A 21741-nucleotide genomic window follows, 5' to 3' on the forward strand; every position below is an offset into this window, starting at 1 on the left:
GTCGTCCAGGGGAAGAGAAGATCTCGACTTGGAGGAAAGATGCAGGTCGTTGCACTACCAGGGCAGAAACCAGCCGCAGAGTTTTCCGGTAAAAGGTGGTACCTTTATCTCGCGGTCGTGGTAAAACGTGGTATCCCGGTTGCCGGGGTGCTTAGCACGGGCAAGGCGGTCACGAAATACGTTGGGAAAGCGAAAAGACAGTGAAACTGGTTATCCCCACCAGTCAAAGGAAGAAGACTTTCTGGCGGGAGATCTCCTCTGTTGTTGGGAAAAGTGGTGAGACGGTCCAGCAGGGCTCCACCGGTCGTGGTGTCGTGGCAGGTCGGCTCATCCTCTCCCTCGTCTGATTCTTAGGTCCTGTGGCGATTTCTGAAGTTCCAGTCCCCAAAGCCCTGCTTTTATGCAGCAAACCCCCATTCACTCAGCCTAGCTGTCACTCAAACATGCTAAGTGGTGAGCCGGCCGGCATACCACTTGGGCCAATCAGGACGGAGTGCGACTTGAGTTGCCTAGGCAACTCAGTCCAAGGTGCCTGAATTCCCCTCCACCCCTCCTAAGTACCCCAGACATAGTGGCACCACTGTGGAGGGCTTCTGTGGAGAAGCCCGCCAAAAAGTGGAACAAAGGGCTCGACTTGGGTTGGAGTCACAGAAGAGAACACAAACGCCATTTTAGAATCAAGTTTTGGCAAAAAATACCAACCGGAGAATTAATATTAATTAAATAAACCGGTGGTATGTTCGAGGCTACCTTAAATAATTAAATAAAGATAGTAGCCTAAAACAATGGGTAATCCCATAGGAAAATATTTGCGGTTGAATATAAAAAGTAGTATCCACTGCCACCAGCCAAAACTCGATCAGGGGGGACGGAGACGTGCCCCCTCGACTAACAGACCCTGGGGCAATCGAATTGCCCCAGCCAGTACGTCCACAATATGATGGTTTGTACTGGTTCTGTTCAGAATTTAAGACTAGTAAAGTCAATGGTGACTTTACATGCCCTGGGAGACAGTAGTCAGTCCCAGGGTATGGAGTCTATACTGGGGGGTCACTATGACACCCCTGTGTTACTGCACGGAGGGTGCTGTGTAACACACATCACAAAAACACATGAAACCCTATGGAGTAAAAGACCCCATAGCCCATTAAACACATCTAGATTCAAAGAAACACACTCAAATCATGTCCAAGAGTGAGGGTAAAAGAGTCTCATTCTTGGCAGGAGAAAACAATAAACCCCAAAAATCCCGCAAAGCTGCTGGGGGACTCACTAGGTTAGGAAATTCAGCCTAAACAGAGAATTCTCCCTAACATTCAGAAGAGCAGTTTCTGTGCCTCTGGATGCTCTAAAGCCAGACTAATGCTCTGGAAACAACCAATAGTTTCAGTGTGGAGAGTCAGCTGAGAGATGGCAAACTTCTTCCGGAGTTTGCTTAGGAAAGGAGTGATGGAGATAGGGCGGTAGTTTGCTGTAATGGAGGGATCGGCAGAGGGTTCTTTGAGCAGAGGGTGTACAAGGGAGTGCTTCAGGGCAGTTGGGAAAATTCCAGTGGCGAAGGAGAGATTGCCGAGATCAGACAAGGCTGGGGCGAGGGAGTCAATATTGTCTTTAATGGTTTTGGGTGGGCAGGGGTACACCTGTTTGGATGAAGCCTTCATAGATCAGGCTTGTCTGGTGACCTCATCAGGTGTAACGGGTGAGAGAGAAGAGAGGGTAAGTGGAGGTGGGCCAAGGGAGACTCTGGTGTTTATGTATGCTGTGGAAGAGAGGGTGGAAAGGATGTCTTGAGATTTTGTGGTGAAGTGTGCAGCCAGGGCCGAGCAAAGGTCCTGGGTGGGTGTGACAAAAGAAGAGGCTGCTGCAGGATTGGCTGGTTCCTTGCGGACTTTGAAAAGTTTGCCCGTGTTGTTTGATGCGGCTGTAGATGCGGGCTTGAATAAAGACTCTTTTCTTGGAGCGGAAGCAGAGTCGATGTTGCCTTTGCCTTTGAAGGAGGTGGCAGGCAGTTTGTCAGATGGTTCGCCCGTCACGTTCCAGTTCTGCTCGGAGGCGTGCCAAGACAAGAGTTGCACTTTTTGGAAGGCTTCAGTCGGACCCTCATGATAGAGGCAAGAGTGTTGGAGATGGAGAGATTGAGGTTAGTGAGGGCTGTGTCAGGGTGGGTGTCAGCCGAAGGAATGTGTGGAGGAGAGTAGTTGGAGGCAAAGGCAGCCACTGTCACTCTTCATGTGTCCGGTGACTTCCAAGCCGAGAGGCTGTGCCGGGTGTGTTGCTGCAAGAGGAGAGGAGAGCTTCAGGTGTGTTGAGAGAATAGTGGTCAGTCCAAGAGAGGGAGGTAGTGAGAGGGATAGAGAGAGGGATGTCAGTAGAGATGAGAGCATACAAGGTGTGGCCCACAGTGTGCGTGGAGCCAGAGGGTAGGATTGAGAGGGAGAGAGTCGCAAAGGTTGTGGAAAGGACCTGAGTAGTCAGGAGAGTCCAGATGGATGTTCAGATTACCCATCAGGAGGAGTTGGGAGGAGGCGGCGAGAAAGGAGGAGGCCAGGTCAGCCCATTCCGTGAGGAAGAGTGTGGACTGACCTGGTGGCCGATAGAAGGTGGCCATTATGAGAGAAGATTTAGGGGAGAGTGAGAGTCTGCAAACCAGGCACTCAGCGGAGGAGTAGGCCTGAGTGGGGATGATGGACACAGGTATTCGCTATTCATGAGCCTTGTGATACCATGCCAGACCCCATGCTGGGGAAGGTTAAAGTTCTCCGGCATGGGCCTGGCATGGATTCACATGCAAAACCTCCCTCCTTCCCCTCTGTGGCTCCTCTTGTTTCATACTGCCACTTTGTGCTTACCAAATCTGAAGATGGCCACTAGGGGTGGAGCCTAGGGAGAGGACTGTCATTGGATGGGGGCAGTATGATCCAGAGGACAGTGATTGGTTTAGAGGAGAAATACAGTTTTAAAGCTAAAGTGAAACTGTTTTTTCTTTTACTGAGGATTTCCAGCCTGTAGACGGGGAATATTCATGATCATGTTAATCCATGCCAGATTCATGCTGGAGAACAAGAGTTACAGGTAAGTAACTTAAACCTTCTCCCTGAAGCGCCCCAGTATCCTGCTTTTTCCCTTTTGGGCTCACTGGTTTGCTTTGGCTGCTCTGGTGTTCTTTGCATTGTCCTGCGTTTATGACTTGCCGCCGGTCGAAACAGCTTTCCGCCCCTTCTCTGCTTCTCGCCTGGTCTCTTGCGTCTCCTGACAGCCTTGTGCTGTCTTCGACCTCACCATGGCAGACCTCTGGCTTCTTAGCTTCCTCTGGACAGCATTTCCAGCATTGGGCAGCCCTCTGCTTAGTTTTCATCTTACGACCAGCTTCACTTGCATCAAGGTTCTCGCTGTGGCCTCTCTCTCTCTCTCTCTCTCTCTCTCTCTCTCTCCCCCTCTCTCTCTCTCTCTCTCTTTCTCTCTCTTTCTCTCTCTCTCTCTCTCTCTCTCTCTCTCTCCTGGTTCTAGTAATTTTCATCACTCCTGTCTTGTTTTCTCATCTCAGTACTTTAGTATTTGGCACTTTGATTTTCCCTGCTGTCACCTGCTTCGGCGAGTGATCAGCCTGCCTCTTAGCACACCTGAGCACTGCTGAAGTACTATTTTATTTTATTTAAACTTGCCATGTTTTCGGAATCCATTCCCTGTTGTCCCTGACCCACATTGTGATTTCCCACCTCCCGCCTGCCTCACCCCCCCTTAAACTCCTCCCAGCCATGACCTCTTGATTGGGTCTTAGTCCTGCTGTATAACACGCTGTAGGTATAGTTGGGCTGCAAGGTGCCCATTCGGCATTTCCCTGCCGTTGCCTGCTTAGGTGAGTGTTCAGCCTGCCGCCTAGCACACCAGAGCACTGCTGAAGTGAATTGTTGTATTTAATTTAAACGTGCTGTGTTTTCGGCATCCATTCCCTGTTGTCCCCGACCCGCTTCCTGCTTTACCAACCCTCAGCTAAGGGCCCCAAGGCAAAGGGCAGCTCCCAAAGACGCAGCTCCAGTCGTGTTTGCCAGTGTTCGCCTGAGAAACATGCCGCAGTCAACCAGCAGCGACTGATAAGTTAAGTGTGGTCTGGGCGAGGAGTACAGTAATGGCTGTACTCCTGTAAAGCCCCACCACTCTAGTTACAGAGAACATAGATAATTTCTGTCAGTCTGTCATATCTCGCATTCATCCCACCTGTTTTATTCAGCCATATCTTGCTTTCAACCCATTCTCCTGAACTCTAGGAGGTAGTCAAAGTCTGCATGTACACTAATTGTGTGAGGTATTTTTTTCACAACTAACCCAAATGTATGAGACCGTAATATTTTGCTTTTCCCCTAGTTGTGTGAAAAAAAATGATCCTTCACATCATGCATAAGAAATGTACTGTCACTAACAAACCGTATTTAAAAACTCACCCTTCTGCATACACCTCTCAAACTCTGGACTCAAAACAACCATACGTCTACAGCACCACAAACCACAGGTACTTCACAACACCGTAATGACGTTACACAACCACACATAATCTCGCCCAACACCACATGGTGCCCACCGACTGAAAAACACACCTATGCTCAGTGACCAGTGTATCCAAACTGAAACTGCCAACAGCACATCACAGCTCTCATGCTCTTTGTCCTGCTCAATCCTACTAACATACCCACGGGTCTCATTGCATTGCAGATCCTCCAGAGCGCCATGAGACCATGCAGTGTGTGGAATAAGAACCTTTAACCTAACATAACATAATTTGTCAGAAGGAACCCTGATGTCTGTGTCTGATGGTTGTATGGGTTCAATACCACAATAAGTAGGAGGTTGGGGGGTTATACCCAGAGTGTAAAGGTGGGTGCTGCGTTTCCTGCGCCCAGTCTCTCTACCTCTCATGAGGATCTTCTCCCCCATATTATCCTCTCTCAGGCAGGCACCCGCAGGGTGGGGGTCAGCTAGCGGCTGCCCTTTGCAGGCCAAATGGGAAGAGAGTTTCTGCAGAGAGGGAGTGTTATTGCTTAATTCATCACATAAGTCACAAGTTTATTACAAATGCCTGCAAGCACCGTTTTATTCCAAATGTATGTCGTTGGTAGTGGGTCCCTTGAGAAAAAACAGGTTTATTTTGTTTCTCATCTTGCCTGGACGAATCAGTACTAAAAGCAGCCAACTCTCACAAAGTAATGCTGATGGTTTTCAGGCAAGCAATGCATCTTTTGTAATCCTTCGCTATGCCTGGAAACTTGGAAACTGTCTTAATTTTAAAGCAGAACAATTAATTTCCAGGGGGTATGTATGAATAGGATTTATATAGCTCAAAAGGAAATAGAAAGCCACTGAGCACTGTTCGAAAAAGGGGAGAATACAGGAGAAGGGCAGGAAGATCAAGGGGCGAGAGGATAAGTACAGGGTTGAAGTGTTCTGTGTACTAGGACAGCAAGGTGTTCCTTCAAGACCAGGGTCGTTTGTTCATTTCTGAAGTACAGCCTTCTTCATTCCAGTGCAAATGATCTTGTATTATTGTATTCAGAAATGGGCAGATAATCAATTTGTGAAGTTGTTAGTCTGTCATGCCTCCTTTCTTTGGCAAACTTAGGGTTGGAGTACTCCTCCATAACATTTTATTTGGCATGGTGTAAATACGTTTTTTTTCATGGTGAAATTACCATCTCTTCCTTCTGTGCTTAATGTTGTATTGACCAAATTAACGTGTGCACAATTTCAGCTTTTGAACATTATAATTTGTAAATCTTAACAAATCTGAGGGCAAACAGATGGTGGTGTGGGGTTGCAGGATAAAGGTGTACAGGTTTTGTTTGTTAGGACGATGATGTAGGAGCAGGGAAAAAAATAAGTGTTCCTGGGGCCGATGCAGTGTTTATGGGAAAGGAGATCATTATCCCAACCTGGATTTTGTGAAAATTCAGGTCCATATGAGTGCATACATCTGCTTTCTACGGCAAACATTCCTCAGAGGCTTTCACCATCCTCTTGGCTTTGTCAGGCAAGCCTTCCTCTGCTTTTTCCGCAAGCCACTTGGCTTTGCCAGACAAGTGTTTACTTGGTAAGCCTGGTGGCATGTTAAGTTCCCGGAGGACAAGAATGCTACATCATGTGAATCTGGTGCTTCTGGTTGTGGCTGTTCCGGTCTGTGGTTCGAAACTCTGATATTACTTAGCAAAGGGTTAGAAACTACAGCATTTGCTTTACTTGTTTAGCTTTAATCCATTTATTGTGAAATGTAGAAGGAATTCCAACAATCAGAATTCAGCTCCCCGATATTCCAATCTCCTCTGCAGAGTTCACACAACTAAATGTCACCTCAGTGCATTATTTATAACCTCAATGGAAACGCTGTCCGGACCCTCACTCTGGAAACCTCAACTGTAAGTGGAAAATGGCAGGCAGCCACCCCTCGGGTCACTAGCCTTGATGTTAATGTTCCTGGAGATGCCTACAACACTTCCACAGAGAAAGCAAAGTAAATATTGGGCCTCGCAATGGATACACCCCCTTTTGGCGCAGCCGTTTCGCCGCGGGCCGGTTCGGCGCGGCCGTTGGCCGCAGCGGCCAGTTCCCCGCGCCCATTTCGGTGCGGGAGCCTTTCTGGCGCCGCCGATTTGGCGCGAGGGACGTTTGGACGTGGCTGACATTGCAGCCACATCTAAACTCCCTCACGCCAAATTTAAAAGCATAATTATTTTCAAATGCAGCACGTTGACAGGAACTGTGCCTGACAACTTGTTGTATTTGAAAATAATTTGGGGTCAAGTGACTGGCGTGAAGTGTAGTATTTTTTATTGTGATTTTCCCAAATGCTTTATTACTATTTTTTTTTATTTGACTGTTCAATTATGTGAGTTAAATATACAACTTTTGCTGCCTCAGGTACAAGGCCAGTTCGGTCTTGTGGTTAAGTTCCAAGCCTCACAATCTTGCAGGCCATGGTTCGTGGCTGGGATAAAGCTTTTAATGTTATTCTATTTGAAAAAAAAAAATAATGTGATATTTTGCAAATAGAATAAAATTAAAAGCTTTAGCCCAGCCACGAACCATGGCCTGCAAGATTGTGAGGCTTGGAACTTAACCACAAGACCAAACTGGCCTTGTGCCTGGGGCAGCATAAGTTACATATTTAACTCCCATGATTGAACAGTCTAAGAAAAAAAATAATAATAAAGCATTTGATATGATATGATATGATAGTTTATTTATATAGCGCCTATACACAATGTGTTTCATGGCGCTATATAAATAAACTATCATATCATATCAAATGGTGTATTATTTTTTTTGGGCAATTCACAATAAAAAATACTGAACGACGCAAAACAATGACAATTCCCACCCCCCACGCCAAAACATCCCCGCGCCCAAATGTCGCAGCGCCGAACTGGCCGCGCCAAATTGGGTGCGCCCAATTGTCTCCTGCGCCGAACTGGCCGCGCCTAATCGTCCAGCTCCGCTCGCAACGTTAACACCGAATGTAAACTGCCATAAACCAAGAGGAGAAATGCTCCAAGGAGTAAGTACCTGGATTACCGCCCAGTTCGAAGTTCAATTGGGACCCTTAACAGCTCACATGTCCACAAAAAGGACTTGGTCAGCCTTTAGTTGCAAAAAGAAATAGTATTAACCTTTGTACAAGACTTGCTGCCACACTGGTAAACTGGGCTCTCAATTTCAGTAATCCACCTCTGACTACTTGAAGCGCCCCCCTCTGATTCAGGCTCTCTGGGTACAGGTCTGGGAACAGGAAAACCCTGTGATCTTGTCACACAACTCTCTTTTTAATTTCTACAATTTTCCATAAGATTCTGTTCACCTGGTCATGTAGCCCCAGTGTGACAATTCATACCTCCCATTACAGCCTTTTTCTTAATGTAACCTGAAGACTTATCAAAGTAGAATGGGTGCTCCCTCATTATCTGGATTTGTCTAATGTCAAAAACTCAGGGTCTGTAGTCAGCAGATCAGAGGGGTCTGCAGAGGGTGATGCTGTGGGTTGCAAATTGGCAAGGGTGTAGAAGCCCTGACTTTTTGATTTGTATCAGTTAATACAATGATGCAGGTAATTCCATCTCTGAAAGGATCATTTGCTGATCAGATTCCTCTTTCATAAACTCCACACCAAAAGCATAGTGCGTTTCTGTGCCTTGATGCATCAATATCCTGATCTGCAGTGCCTGGTTTACCAGTGTCAGTGAGCAGGTTCAGAGGTGCAGATGCCCATTTGATAGCTGTAGTGACAGCCAAGTCTCTGCAGTGCAGGGGCTGCATTTAAGATAGGCACCCCTATACCAAAACTATAATGATCATAAGTAGCCCAGGCGGGCAGCAGGGTAAACTCTAAAGATAAGGTATGCCTAGGTTAAGACCTCGTCCATGGTAATACTCGCGATCATTGCATCTACATTCAATTTGATATATTGCGTATCTGCTCATGTGAGCCAGCTCAGCTGTGGAAGGTGATGTGTATTCTTGCCAGACAGTCTGAGCCTGCCAACTGACAGGACAGGAACCTGAATGGCCATGCTTCTTCTTTGATCTCTTTGTGACGATAGGTAACACCCTTCTCTATAGACAGCAGTACAACAGCTAGCTGTCCTGGGCCCAGGCATAAAAAAATGACGCAGGACAAAGAATAAACAGGAGGGCTCTGTACAACCTTGTTTCTCTTCGCATCACTTTCCTGTCCCTTCCACTTCTGTAGAGCTGAGCACTTTTGGTGTGATGCCAGAAGGGCAAAGTCCACTTCTTTTAAGAACAGGGATTGGACCACTAAGGCAAGTTAGCTTTAGCCCAATCACCTGCAAACATTTACCTTTTTTAAAAAATGGGGTCTCCCACCACTTCTTTGATTCACTCTGGAGCAACACCTGAGAGGGATTCATTGAACCTCTTTTGGAGAGTTACACTTTCAAAAGCCCTCAACTACTGAGGTGAAGGAGAAGAGGAGAGATCTTCCTCCTATCCACTCCCAGGGCACATTAAGTGTAGGCCTTGCTGTGGACCAGGACCTGCCACTCTACACCATTAGCCCCCCAAGGGAGAGCAGAACTTGGAAAGACTCACCATGTCCTCAAGCCACCGAATTGGGTCTTGCAGTCTCTGGAGGACCATATCAGCCAGATCAGCCTAGGCTCCCTGTTAAGCTGACATGAAACCAGTCAAATTGCCATTGACACCATGCTCAATGCTGAGGGATCCCACCGGTGCTGCTTTCTGGCACACCTTAGAACAATTGCCCTCATCTTGATCCCACTTGATGCTGCTTCATGCCCTTGCTGAGCTTGTCACCCGCTAGGCTCGTATCAATCACTTGACAACTGGACCCGACTTGAACTGCTGGAGATTCACTTGTCGACTCCAACCAAGGGTTACACCAAGACTTAACCCGATTCGCCCTCATACTGCTGCTTCACTGAATCGCACATCTGAGCAACATGATCACTGTTTCTACAAGCACCACCTGCTGACTCAAACCACTGGAGCATCACTCAACGAACCCCTCTTGGCGGTTACAAACTGACTTCACTCGACCTGGAGGAGATCCTTGTCAGTGCCCAGACCTACTTCGTCGAATGCTGTCTTCGATATGTAAAGAGATACCGCTTTCGAACCGGAACAATCCAATTTACCTGAACTTTGCTTAATCCGCTTGCACAACTGCTCGTGTTGAACCACCAAGAACGTACTAGTGACGATTAACTGCCCCTTTGTTCCAGTCTTGGGCCCTAGAGACTGGTTAGGCCACAAAACCCCCTTTTGCATCCAAGAAACATATCCTTTTTTTTCTTCCAAGTTTATTTTTATTGATTTCAGAAAATACAAGCTTACGAGTTTAGCATTTACATAACATTCTTAAGAGCTTGTGTGAAGTAGAGAGAAAAGGACAACAGAACAATAACTAAATAACTCCATTAACGAAAAAAAATGACATTGGGAGGGTGAGGGGATAGAATGGAGAGGGGCACTGTGGGAGTGAGTCTTTCAGCGTTAGTTCTTAGTCCGAGGGGGAGACATCATTACCACTGATCTAGGGTTCAGTCTTAGGCCACAGTAAGCGTCTGTGAAGGTTCAGTGCCTCCCGTCCTTCGGCCTGTCTTTTCAGCTTTGGTTCCCCATCCAGCGAAGGGTCGGTAGCTGTCTCGCCACTCCTGGGAAATGTTGTGTGTAGTCGAGGAAAGGGGCCCAAATCTGTTCGAACTTGGGTCCATTGCCGAATCTGAGGGCTGTGATTTTTTCTGCCACTATTTCCCAACATTTGGCTCACCACATCTGGGTAGATGGACCTTCAGGGTTTTTCCAGAGTCTGCCAATTGAGATCTTTGCAGCTGTTAGGTGGTGAGAGCATAAGGTCGCCAGACGGCCAGTTAGCGGAAATTGGCTTACTCCAGCAGTCCCCAGGAGGACGATTCCCGGATCCCACAGGATTGTGAGGCCAGTTATTGATTTGATTTGGTCGAGGATATTCCTCCAGAATTGAGTGGCCTCGGGCAAGACCAGGAGGGGTGGAACATTGAGCCTGTGTCGGGGCATCCTCTCCAACAATGTGGAGGAATGGACGGGTTATATCTGTTCGGTATCTCTGGGGTGCGGTACCATCAAACATAACCTTTTTTAAAAACATTGTGGTTTTTAGTTAACATACATCCCGGATTCATTATACAGAGTGCTGCATTGTGCCATCTTTGCTTATTCCCTGTTCTTTCCTCAGGGGTGGGCTTCATGCATTTTTCTATATTGTTATTTTGCAGATGGTACATTTTATTCAAGTATATCTATTTTTATAGGACCTTAATTGGACATTCCATTTATTTTGGACTATTATGTTTTTCTGTTTGTCGCTACTGAATCATGTTCACACCCCTCTTAAGAGCATAGCCTTCCCTCGGCCCATGTTACCAGAAAAGGCAAAGGTGGTTTATCTCTTAACTGTGCCTGTTGTACCTTTTATGATTGTGCTGGCTCTTGGTGTGTAGAAGTGTGAGGGCCGAGTGGGCATTTTAGCCTTTACCCATCCTTGTACTTCTAGCATTTTCACTTTGCTTTCAAGTTGAACAATAGATGAAACAGTGCAATGTTCAAACTTAGAGCATCAAGCTTGCACCATCTACACATCAACCCAATATCCATTGGAACACTCCACCTCTTCAGTCTTATTCTTCACACCCTACAGTTTCTTTCCACCCAGTTTAGTTGTTTCACTGTAGCTACAGTTCTATTAACCATACCCAATTGTGCATGTCTGATTTCCATTAATAACAGGAGCTACTGCTCCCTATTGGATAGCAAAGCAATGCTCCATCTGGGTCAACACTTTTCACATCTCCTCCCTCACTGCACTACCACCTGTTGCTTATGTGAGCAGAATCTGAAGAAGTCTACCCCTGCTTGCAGGAACCTGGACCTTGTCTCCTCCTCCAATGTCTTCCCGTCTTTAATGGTGTTCTAAGGGTGGGGCTATTCCCACAAGGATCGACCCCACCATCCAAGGTCCAACGAGAAATCCTCTGCATTGGGTTCCAACTCCATGCAGTAGTCCTCTCCACCCCTAACTTGAGTCCCTTCAATAAGGGCAGTCCCCTATATGTGGCCTCAACAACCAGTAAGTGCCGGCCTTTTTTGCTCAACATTCTGGCCATGCCATTGAGGTTTAACCACTCTGCAGCAGGTCAACATAGCAAAACGCAAGAGGTGATGGCTGGGAGATTTGGAATTAATCCTAACCTCTGACATTGCTCTGGGCAACCCTCCAGACCATCGTTCTTCAGCCTGTCAAGCCATTACAGGAGGAGAAAAACCACATGCCAATCAGGCTTGGTCCCACCCCAAAAGATGTAGTCCTGCCCAAACTGCTAGGTCATATCCCTTCTGCAAGAGACCACAAGCATCCCCAGACTTGTTTCCGCCTCACTGTAGCCCTAGATAAATGGATGTTGCGCTCCAACTCCAGATATCTACCAGCCACTCCATTCCAGTGCTACATTTCAGGCTCCTGTGACTTTGGGGGCCATCACCACTATCCTACTTTCTTCAGTCTGTGACAGGCATATGCAGGTGCCACTGGAAGCTGCATAAACGAGCTGGCACTTTACATGTAAAGTACCTCACTTCCCAAATCCAGGACTACTCATCCGCTGTACGAATTGTGCTCTTTGCCAAAAGGCCAAACACTAAATGAGATAGCGCTCGGGAGAGTGCAACCTGCTCGGCTGTGCCCTCCTTTCCATTGGTAACAGCATTCCCCTAGTTTTGCCCGGCAGTTGATGCGTGTTGGAGGCTTTAGCCCATCCTTCTTTCCCAACAGACCTTGTTTTTTTTCCACCACATGTAGTGGTAACCATATCTTGTATAATGTATGGAAGGTGTTTTGAAACGCATTAGCCCGGCACAAGTTAGTGTGTTGCAGGGCAAACGTGGCACCAAAATTCTAAATTCCAAGTAGAGGGGAGGGGGGCACGAGGGTGACCCTCCACTCACTGTTTGTTATGGACACCTGGGGATCATTCTGCAAGGGGAAATGCTGCCAAAGCATGGCTGGTTAGTCATTTTTCTGAAATATGCCAGGCAGCTACATTTTCAGAGCATTTGTCAATTAAATTGCTAGGAAAGAGGTGCCAATTGGAGGTACTTCTAGCTTTTGTAGTATAGTACTTAAGTGATAATGAGCCCAAGATGGGGAAGGAAAATGTACTTGCCTATAAAGGTTTTGTATTGCTTACCTATTCATGAATATTTAAAAGTTGATTTACTGATGAATTTGGAAAAGTGTTCCATAACACGGTTGGACCAACAGTGCTACTTGAGCGGTTACAACTTGATGGGATGGAGACCTGACATTACAAATAAGTACACGTTCCTTTTTACATACTGTTTACTTATGATTAATATTTGCTGCCGCAAGTACTTGCGCCCCCTATCTATTCTAATGTTCGTTTAAAACAACTGTCACTCAGTGCTATAATAAAATTTGCAGGTGGGTCACCGGAAGCTGTGCATTCAGGACTTGCTCGACAGGTTTCCAGCCTTCTTACTAATCACTTGGCCCGGGCAACAGAGTGCTGTGGGAATCAGGCAGCGGGAAATGATGCCCTTCAAGATGTACTCAGTCTATTGAATGATCTTTCAAGGTATGTAGTCATCTTTCACTGTGCTGCATGAGGGCCACACATATTTGACCCTTCTCCAATTTGTTAGGTTTTATTAGTATACAGCAAGGTTCAGTATGTTGATAGTCCATGCATTCAGTGCTTGCTTAGAAAGTGCCTTGTACAAGCACACATTGGCTATGTTGGCTGATTATCTCCAAATGAGGTGTTCAGTCCAGATAGACGTTGCTCTAGCCATTGCTCAATTAGTATTTCAAATATTCCTAAATCATTCCTCATGAGAATGAAATAAGATATAGATATGCAATTTAGCTATTGCTTTTGAGATGTATATGCAACCTGCATGTCAGATTTTAAGTCAGGTTGTTTCTGATTTCATTAGAATGAAGACTGTTGAGTTTGGTAAAATGAACAGACTACTTTTATGCTGTTAGGGAGAATTCTCTGTTGAGGCTGAATTTCCTAACCTAGTGAGTCCCCCAGCAGCTTTGCTGGATTTCTGGAGTTATGTCTTTTATGGGCTATGGGGTCCTTTACTCCATAGGGCCTCATGTGTTTTTACTATGTGTGTTACACAGCACCTTCCGTGCAGTGACACAGGAGTGTCATAGTGACACCACACCATAGACTCCATACCCTGGGACTGACTACGGTCTCCCAGGGCATGTTAAGTCACCATTGGCTTTACTAGTCCCAAATTATGAACCAGTACAAACCATCATATTGTGGACGTACTGGTCGGGGCAATTCGATTGCCCCCGGGTCTGTTAGTCGAGAGGGCACGTCTCCGTCCCCCCTGATCGAGTTTTGGCTGGTGGCAGTGGATACTACTTTTTATATTCAACCGCAAATATATCTCTATGGGATTTTCCCATTGTTCGAGGCTACCAACTTTAATTATTTAATTCTCATAGCCTCGAACATACCGCCGGTTTATTTATTTAATATTAATTCGCCGGTTGGTATTTTTTGCCAGAACTCGATTCTAAAATGGCGTTTGTGTTCTCTTCTGTGACTCCAACCCAAGTCGAGCCCTTTGTACCACTTTTTGGCGGGCTTCTCCACAGAAGCCTCCAAAAGTGGTGCCACTCTGTCTGGTTACCACAGGCGGTGTGGGAGGGGGTTTACTCAAGTCACACTCTTGTGTGATTGGCTCACCACTTAGCATGTTTGATTGGCAGCTAGGTTGAGTGAATGGGGGTGTGCTGCATAAAAGCAGGGCTTTTGGGACTGGAACTTCAGAAGTCGCCACGGGACCTGAGAATCCGACAAGGGAGAAGCTGAGCCGACCTGCTACGACGACATCACCGGGGGAGCCCTGCGGAACTGACTCACCACTTCCCGACGACAGAGAAGATCTCCCGGCTGGAGAGTCTTCTTCCCCTGACTGGTGGGCACAACCAGTTTGCCTTCTTTTCCTCGCATCCCAGGACGTCTTGTGGTCGAATTGCCCGTGCCAAGCACCCCGGCAACCGGGTAGCCACTTACCACTGGACCGCGAATAAAAGGACCGCTCCTTTTAACTGAGAACTCTGCGGCTGCTTTCTTCCCTGGCAGTGCAACGGACTCCTGTCATCCTCCCCGACGAGACCCTCTCTTCCCCCGGACGAAGCACCGAATTGCATCCGCTGCCAGGAACAACTGCCCCCGCTGGAGTATTCTCACCACTTTAAGGTACCATGTTCGCCAGGCCTCCCTTTCTAAAGATTGCTACAAGGTAATAATAATCCCTTAACCTTCTGGACTGGGCTGGCCGCCTTGACCATCTAACTGGTCCCTTTCTTTTGGTCCAACTCTTTCTGAACCTTTTTGAGACTTTTGTGCACTTTTCAACCGTGTGACCTTGGACACATTTCGTTCTGGTCCTCTTAAAGTGGATCCGGCTTTCTGAACTCTAACTTCACGGTTTGACTCTGCCTTCCTCTCTTGCTGTGTTCTTTTGAAAGTGTTGGGATCTGTTTAAATGTATGCTCTGCCTTTCTCTCCCTTTTAAACCGAATTATTAGAGTTCCATCTGCGTTAAGCGCTCACCGCTGTCTGAAAATAAGTGGGGCTTTACATAAGACTTGTTTAGTATTCTTTTAAGGGAGTCTATATCTTTTAGTGACCGTGTTTTTGAACTGCTTAATGTTAGTGCCTGTGTGTTTTATTAGATGTGGTTTTAAATAAATAATTATATCTCTTTTACACCAAGCTCTGGTCAGTGTTTGCTTGTTCTACCGTGTTCTTTTGACCTATTGTGAATACTCGGTATACTGCCTAACTCTTCTTGAGGTAAGTCTGACTGCTCAGCCACAGCTACCAAGTGAATCTGTGTGGTACAGACTGCTACCAAGTGGGTTTACCGCCAAACACCTGTAGTCTTGAATCTTTTGCAGTGGTCCCAGAGGGAACTGCACAGGTTTCTGCCTAACATATGCTTATTGCTAGAGTCTGCTACCATATGTTCTGTACATACATCTTAACTGGGGCACTAGAAAGAGTCATAGGGCCGCCTGGTAAAAGAACTGCGTATGGAATGACTTTCTCGATTTTAAAAAACAAAACAAAAAAAAGACAGATATAGAAAGACCACTTGAAGCGGTCTATGAGCAGTCTTTCTGAATCGAGCTGTCATGCCCTGCAGCACACAAGAGTGCACAGGGGCTGACGGGCACGGCTAGACGAGGAAAGTCGTGGGAGCGAGGTAAGTGTATTGTCAGTGTTGTGTGATGAATTGAGGGAATTGGTCCCTTCTCCCTAATTTGGAGCCTCCCCATTTGAAGCTAGGAGGTGAACCTGCTCCGCAAGACCCTCCCTACGGGTCTGGGGAAGTAGGACCTCACTGGGAGAGACTCTCCCTTATGGAACAAGGACTCCTGTTCATCTAAGTAACTCTGTAACCCCTCTTCCATGATGGCGTTCATGGGACTATCTGAGATGCTTAACTGCAATAAAAACCAAGACTGGGCTGAAGACAACGTTAACATCCACCATGTGTATCAGAGAAAATAAGTTTCTCTTTAAGGACAATCCTCAACTTTTCTGCGACAAGGACGTTTAAGAAGGACGACACGCTGAGACTGAGGCGAGAGAATAATATGGCACCAGGTGGAAGCCCCCATGGTAGGGTAGCGTAACCTAAGCGGGAGGCTGAGCCAAAGACGGGTGCGGAGCCTGTGAAATTCAGAATGATTCTGAACTAGAGTATCAGACGCTGGGAAGATAGCGTACCGAATCAGCGAGAAACCAAGGGTCCGAGAACCCAAAACAAGTACGTTTGTGGTGGGTAGGGAGCCCAACAAACTATGCCGACACCAAACCACTGAGGTATTCACAATGGCACCGGTTGCTAGGAAGGACGCCATACAGTATTCTGAAGGGGAAGCGAGAAACTGGCAGAGACACCAGCGGAGAAGACAACTGAGAAAGAGATGCCAAGCAGGAAAGAACATCCCGAGCAACCACACGCCCCGGCGATGTTGCCCCACGAAGAGAGTGATAACAGGGAGGCAAAAGAGGAATCGTTATACGAGACGAGAAAATCGAACCAGTGAAATTGTGGAGAAACAAACTTGAAAGTTGACAAATCTGAACTGTAACAATATCAGAAGAAACGTCATATTTAAACCTGAGGAAGATAAACTGAGAATACCGCCCGGGGAAGTGGGAAGAATATCTCAAAATTCAAGAAGAGAGAACATTACGAGATTAAGACAACTCGCCACAGTGAAAGTGACAGAATCATAAACACAATGCTAGTGAATTTAAACAACCCAGAGGAGAGAAAGAAGGATGGAAGAAGCCCAGAAAACTGGTTCACTCCAACGTAACTAACTGATATCTGGAAATGGAAGAACCACCCCTGGTGTCCCTTAAGCTACAGCTGGAGTCGGTTAGAAGGAGAATACTATGTAGTAGCCACAAAGGAAGTGAATCAAATACCAAATAACAAGGACAAACTATGCCAGGAAGGGGGCAGTAATTATCAAGAAGGGACACCCCAACCAGTAGAAGCTATCACACAAGGTTGTGCACAACAGAACTATGTGGATGTAAGGATCAAACAAACTTCACTAAAGCTTGGTTGTCTTTGTGTACCTAATGCACAAAGGTGAGGCGAGAGACAGAAAAAATGCATTGGATAGACACTATTTCACTTGTGATTAGCAATGCACCCTATGCGTATGCCAAACATCCTAGCCAGATGGCAAGAAATAAACTGCCTCATTGTGTACAAAAATAAGACCCTTTATTTACAGAGTCGGAGGCTCAATGATTTTGCTACACAATACATTCTCATGAATTCCAAATTCCACGGCTTCCCCACATGTGGGTTCCAAATACAATCAAGTCCCCACTTGGGACATGAACCACTTCAAAACCTATAATGCAACATGTTGATCACAATATCATTTTCCAAATCCATCTCTTGTGCTATAACCAGCATGAGTAATGAAAGGGTTGCTCCTAGGACAGCTCAAAGCATCTAAGCATACATTATCATATGAGGCAAGAGCAAACAGTAAGAATAAAGAACTATGAATGGATTCACAGTTTAAAAAGCTATATTGTAATACACCATTTTCAAAAAGAATTTAGCTAAGCAAACCAAACCAAGGTATCCAGGGACCAATCCAACCATCTCTGTTCCCAGAATCTGCCTTTGGCTTTAGTGAGAAAGGGGTATTTATAAGGTATACTCACAAGTGTCTACTGTGGAAAACCCCTCTTGCTTAATGGTCCTCTTCTGCTTTGAACAGGCCCCACTACCCTCAAGCTCTTAAATAATTCAGTCTTATTCCATAACAATCCATGAGGGGATGTCAACAATAAGTTCTGACAGATGAACGGAGGATAGCACAGGGGCAACAAGCTGGTCTTGGAAGCAAGACCACGAAGAGCAACAGCAGTTCGAATCCCGGATCCAAACTTAGAAACCGAACTTGGGTATGGTATTAGGTGCGTTATTAAAAAAACAAATACATGTATAAACATTCTCCAAGTGGATACCTAAAGATTTCCTGAGCCAATACCCAAACAAACTTTGAGGAGATGCCCAAACAAACTAACTACATATGGTGTCTAGGCAGTTATCAAGTCATACTTAGTCCAAGGGCAAAGGCTTTTTGCAAGGTAAGTAATTCAGCTGCTAAAGGAACTTAGGAAAACTCGTTTCACTGTCTGGCCTACTATACAAAGCCATTTTCTATACTAATAATGGGTAGACTGTAATATATCTTGTTGCACACTAAAATAACTATATATGTTGCAGGCTTAACCTGTATAGAGATCTGTATATCCCTACAATTCTAGTACCCCATAGTGTTATTTGAAGCCTATTTTAGTTTAAGTGCAGCAATGCACACATGAATTCAGGCAATAATACGTATTCATAGACTGTATAACACCAAACTTGAAGTGCCTACCCTTTCAAGTAGCCCAAGTCTGACTAGTTTTGTTAGGCCATTAAAACCAAAACATAATCTAATGACCTATTATGAAAGCAAAGGAAGCATGAATCTATGGCCTTCTACTCCTCTTGTCTTCAGCAGGGTGGATCGTCAAAATTACATCCTACCCGACTTTCTTCCTATACCAGCAGGCTGCCCTACTGTGCCTCATGCTCTAGGACTTTCTCCCACTCTTCCATCTGGCATGAGGTGAAGTCTTCCAGGAGGGAGACTGCCAGACCACCCAGCCACATCACTACTGCAGGACCAGGCCTCTACATCACCTCGCCCTCCTTTGCCGTGCAAGGTTGGTCACGTGACCCTACTTCAGGAGCCATCCCGGACATCACACCATCCTGCCTGCCTGACTTCCTTCCTGGACTGGGTTGCTGCATTACTGTGCCTCCTGCTGTGGGACTTGCTCCCACTCTCCCATCTGGCATGAGGTGCAGTCTCCCATTAGGGAGACAGCCAGGACACCCAGCCACATGGCAGCTCCACTGGACCTGACCTCTGCATTGCCCCGCCCACCCTTGCCCTGCAGGGCCAGTCAAATGACCCGGTCACCTGACCCCTCCACTTTTATTCTCCCCTGTAGGGTGTCCTCACCCTGGGCAACCTTATCAAAAGGTTTGGCCCTGTTTGCGCCTCATAATGCTAGCATAGCACTTTGTGTGCCACGATGTTGCACTCTTATAGCAGGTAAGCCCATTGCCACCATCCTTTCAACAGAGTTCTTGATACCATGCTCTGGCAAGTAATTTTCTTCATTCTCGTTCGCACCTCTGTTCTTGACTACATTTCCTTGTCTTTCGCCCTGCCATTATATGCCCTTTCCAATCCCCTCTCTCTTGTCGGCCCAGATAATTCCTCACCCCACCCTTTGACTATGCAATATCCACAATTTTATACTGCTCCCTCTTAGTCCTCCCCTCAACTTCCTCCCTCCTGTACTCCAATCCCCATTGGGCTGTTCAATGCGCGATCAGCATGTAGCAAATCTGATTCACTACTTGATATTTTTTCAGACCCAACTTCCATTTCCTATGTGTCACCGAAAACATGTATTCACCTTTCAGAGTCAACTACTCCTGCTTCCCTTTTTGTTCGGCCACCAAATGTATACATAGCCCTTGGCCTCCAGTAGAGGTCGCGGGACTGGCATATTACATCACACTTCACATATACCATCTACTTGCTCTCTAACTCTACCTCAGGTTCCTTGCTTTGAATATCTCTTAATTTATTTCTCCAAACCTCACTCCTTGACTTTTCTTATTGCCTATCATCCCCCTGGGCCTCTTGCTTCTTTCTGTAGCAATCTCCATTTTCTTTTAGGCCCTTCTCCCTCCCTCTTGGCCCTTTTTTTTCTCCTTGCGACTTTAATCTCCATCTCTTCTTTCGCGCATCCTCCCCATTTCTCCCATTACTGAATTCCTGCAATTTCTATGTCTCCCTTTTCCACCACCACTCATTTCAGGTTCTTCCTTAGACCTAATTTTCTCTTCTATTTCTCATCCCACTGGTGCTATACATGTCCCTTTCGAATGGATTGTGTCCTCCCACGTATTCCTCATCTTGGTTGTTATCCAGCTTCAGCTGCTTCAGAATGTTTTTTTTGGTAGAGGGCACTGTGCGTCTATGGCGTCGACTTGATGTCCCTCGAGGGCTTCTGTCTCGACGATGTCATTGAAGGTCTGTATAGCACGTGCAGTGCCCGTTGGCTTGAGTTCTGTTTTTCCACGAATGCTATCGCTTCGAGAAATACGACACTCTTCATTATTAATCATACGCGAGTGTGTCTTCTTCGTCGACACCGACAAACCCGCGAATGTGAACCAAAGATGTAATTGACTGATTATGATGAAGAACTAGTAGCTGCCGATATAAGTAAGGACAATATAGGACAGAGCCACAGGGAAGGATATAATGCAACCATACAGCAGGGCAATATAATGATCAATATGAGTGAACCAAACGAACCACAAAATACACGGACTGCATATCCCAGAATGCTCCTCCACTTACCAAATTCATTTGAAAACCAGAGAGGGGGAAAACCATAAAAGAAACGGACTACGTATCCCAGAAGGCTCCTACACTTACCAAATTCATTTAAAAGCCAGAGAATGGGAAATGAAAGTGAAGAAGGGAGGCGAAAGACTACGTTTCCCTATTTGAACCGACCCTCACCATCAAGGGTTAAATCTCAAGCCAGCCTAGTGAGGAGGGAGCAGGGAGGAGTGGAATTGGCCGCAGGTGTGAATGAAAAGTGGTCGGGAACACACCGCGTTAATGATCGGGGAAGAGGGGCTCAAGGGTTAAAACTATGACCAAACCCATCCAGCTGTCTCATCTTTCAGGAATGGAAGGAGGCTGCCGGGGAGGCTCCGGAGTGGAACGAAGCCAGTAGCTCCTAACGGTGGGCCTATTAAGGGGAAGAGGAGGGAACGACGGAGCACACCGTATCTGTCCAGCAAACAGAGGTTGCAAAGTGGAGGAAGGCGCCTGAAGGAAAAGGTGCCTACCGCATGTGTGGAAACTGACACCGAAAGAGTTGATTTATCTGTGTGCTACAGGCCGGGCTCAGCCAGGATAGTGGGCTGCATTCCAGAGGGGCCCGCAACAGAGACTCGGGACCTTGATTAATTGAACAAGCGGTTGGGGAAGGAATCGCTCAGACTTTTCTGAATTACATTTATTTGAGGCAAGAACCGGAGTCCTGTGTTAAACTGTTACGAACCTTTTTTTTTTTTATTATTATTTTTTTTCCAGCAAACCCGGAACTCTTGGGGTTTATTTTTGATTTAAGTACTAGCTGCAACTGCTGAAAGAGGACAATCCTTTTGTTTTACCTGCCTAATTGTATCTGCATGTACAACGTACCTACCGGTGAGCTGTTCAATAAAGTCTGTGTTGGTATACTTACACGGTGTCTCTAGCTCACTACATTACACTGATCCACACCATATATGTCTATGTTGTCTCGGGATGGAGCATAATACCTCTGCCTGCTTCAACTCAACTGCCAGTCGATGACCGGAAAGGAGCTAAAGGGGAAATTGCAAGTAGGTTGAAAGCTAAAATCAACTACCCCGACCAAAAAACCTTTGACTGACTAGTCCAGAGGCGACTCTCCTCAGAGGAAGAATGTTAAAGAGTTTGAGATCGAGGAGTGG

The 21741-nt window shown here is 46.3% G+C and overlaps 1 protein-coding gene across 8 annotated transcripts in view; it reads left to right on the forward strand.

The window, feature by feature from the left end:
• The window catches only part of HECTD4 (HECT domain E3 ubiquitin protein ligase 4), a 4298785-nt gene that overhangs the window by 1664850 nt on the left and 2612194 nt on the right, over window positions 1-21741 (forward strand). For all 8 annotated transcript variants that reach the window (XM_069619495.1, XM_069619492.1, XM_069619493.1 and 5 more), the window contains exon 35: window positions 12998-13151. In XM_069619495.1, the coding sequence (XP_069475596.1) occupies window positions 12998-13151 (154 nt within the window). The remainder of the gene's footprint in view (window positions 1-12997; window positions 13152-21741) is intronic.

The sequence above is a fragment of the Ambystoma mexicanum genome, chromosome 10 (assembly GCF_040938575.1).
Source record: "Ambystoma mexicanum isolate Mex_15411 chromosome 10, UKY_AmexF1_1, whole genome shotgun sequence".
Lineage (NCBI taxonomy): Eukaryota > Metazoa > Chordata > Amphibia > Caudata > Ambystomatidae > Ambystoma > Ambystoma mexicanum.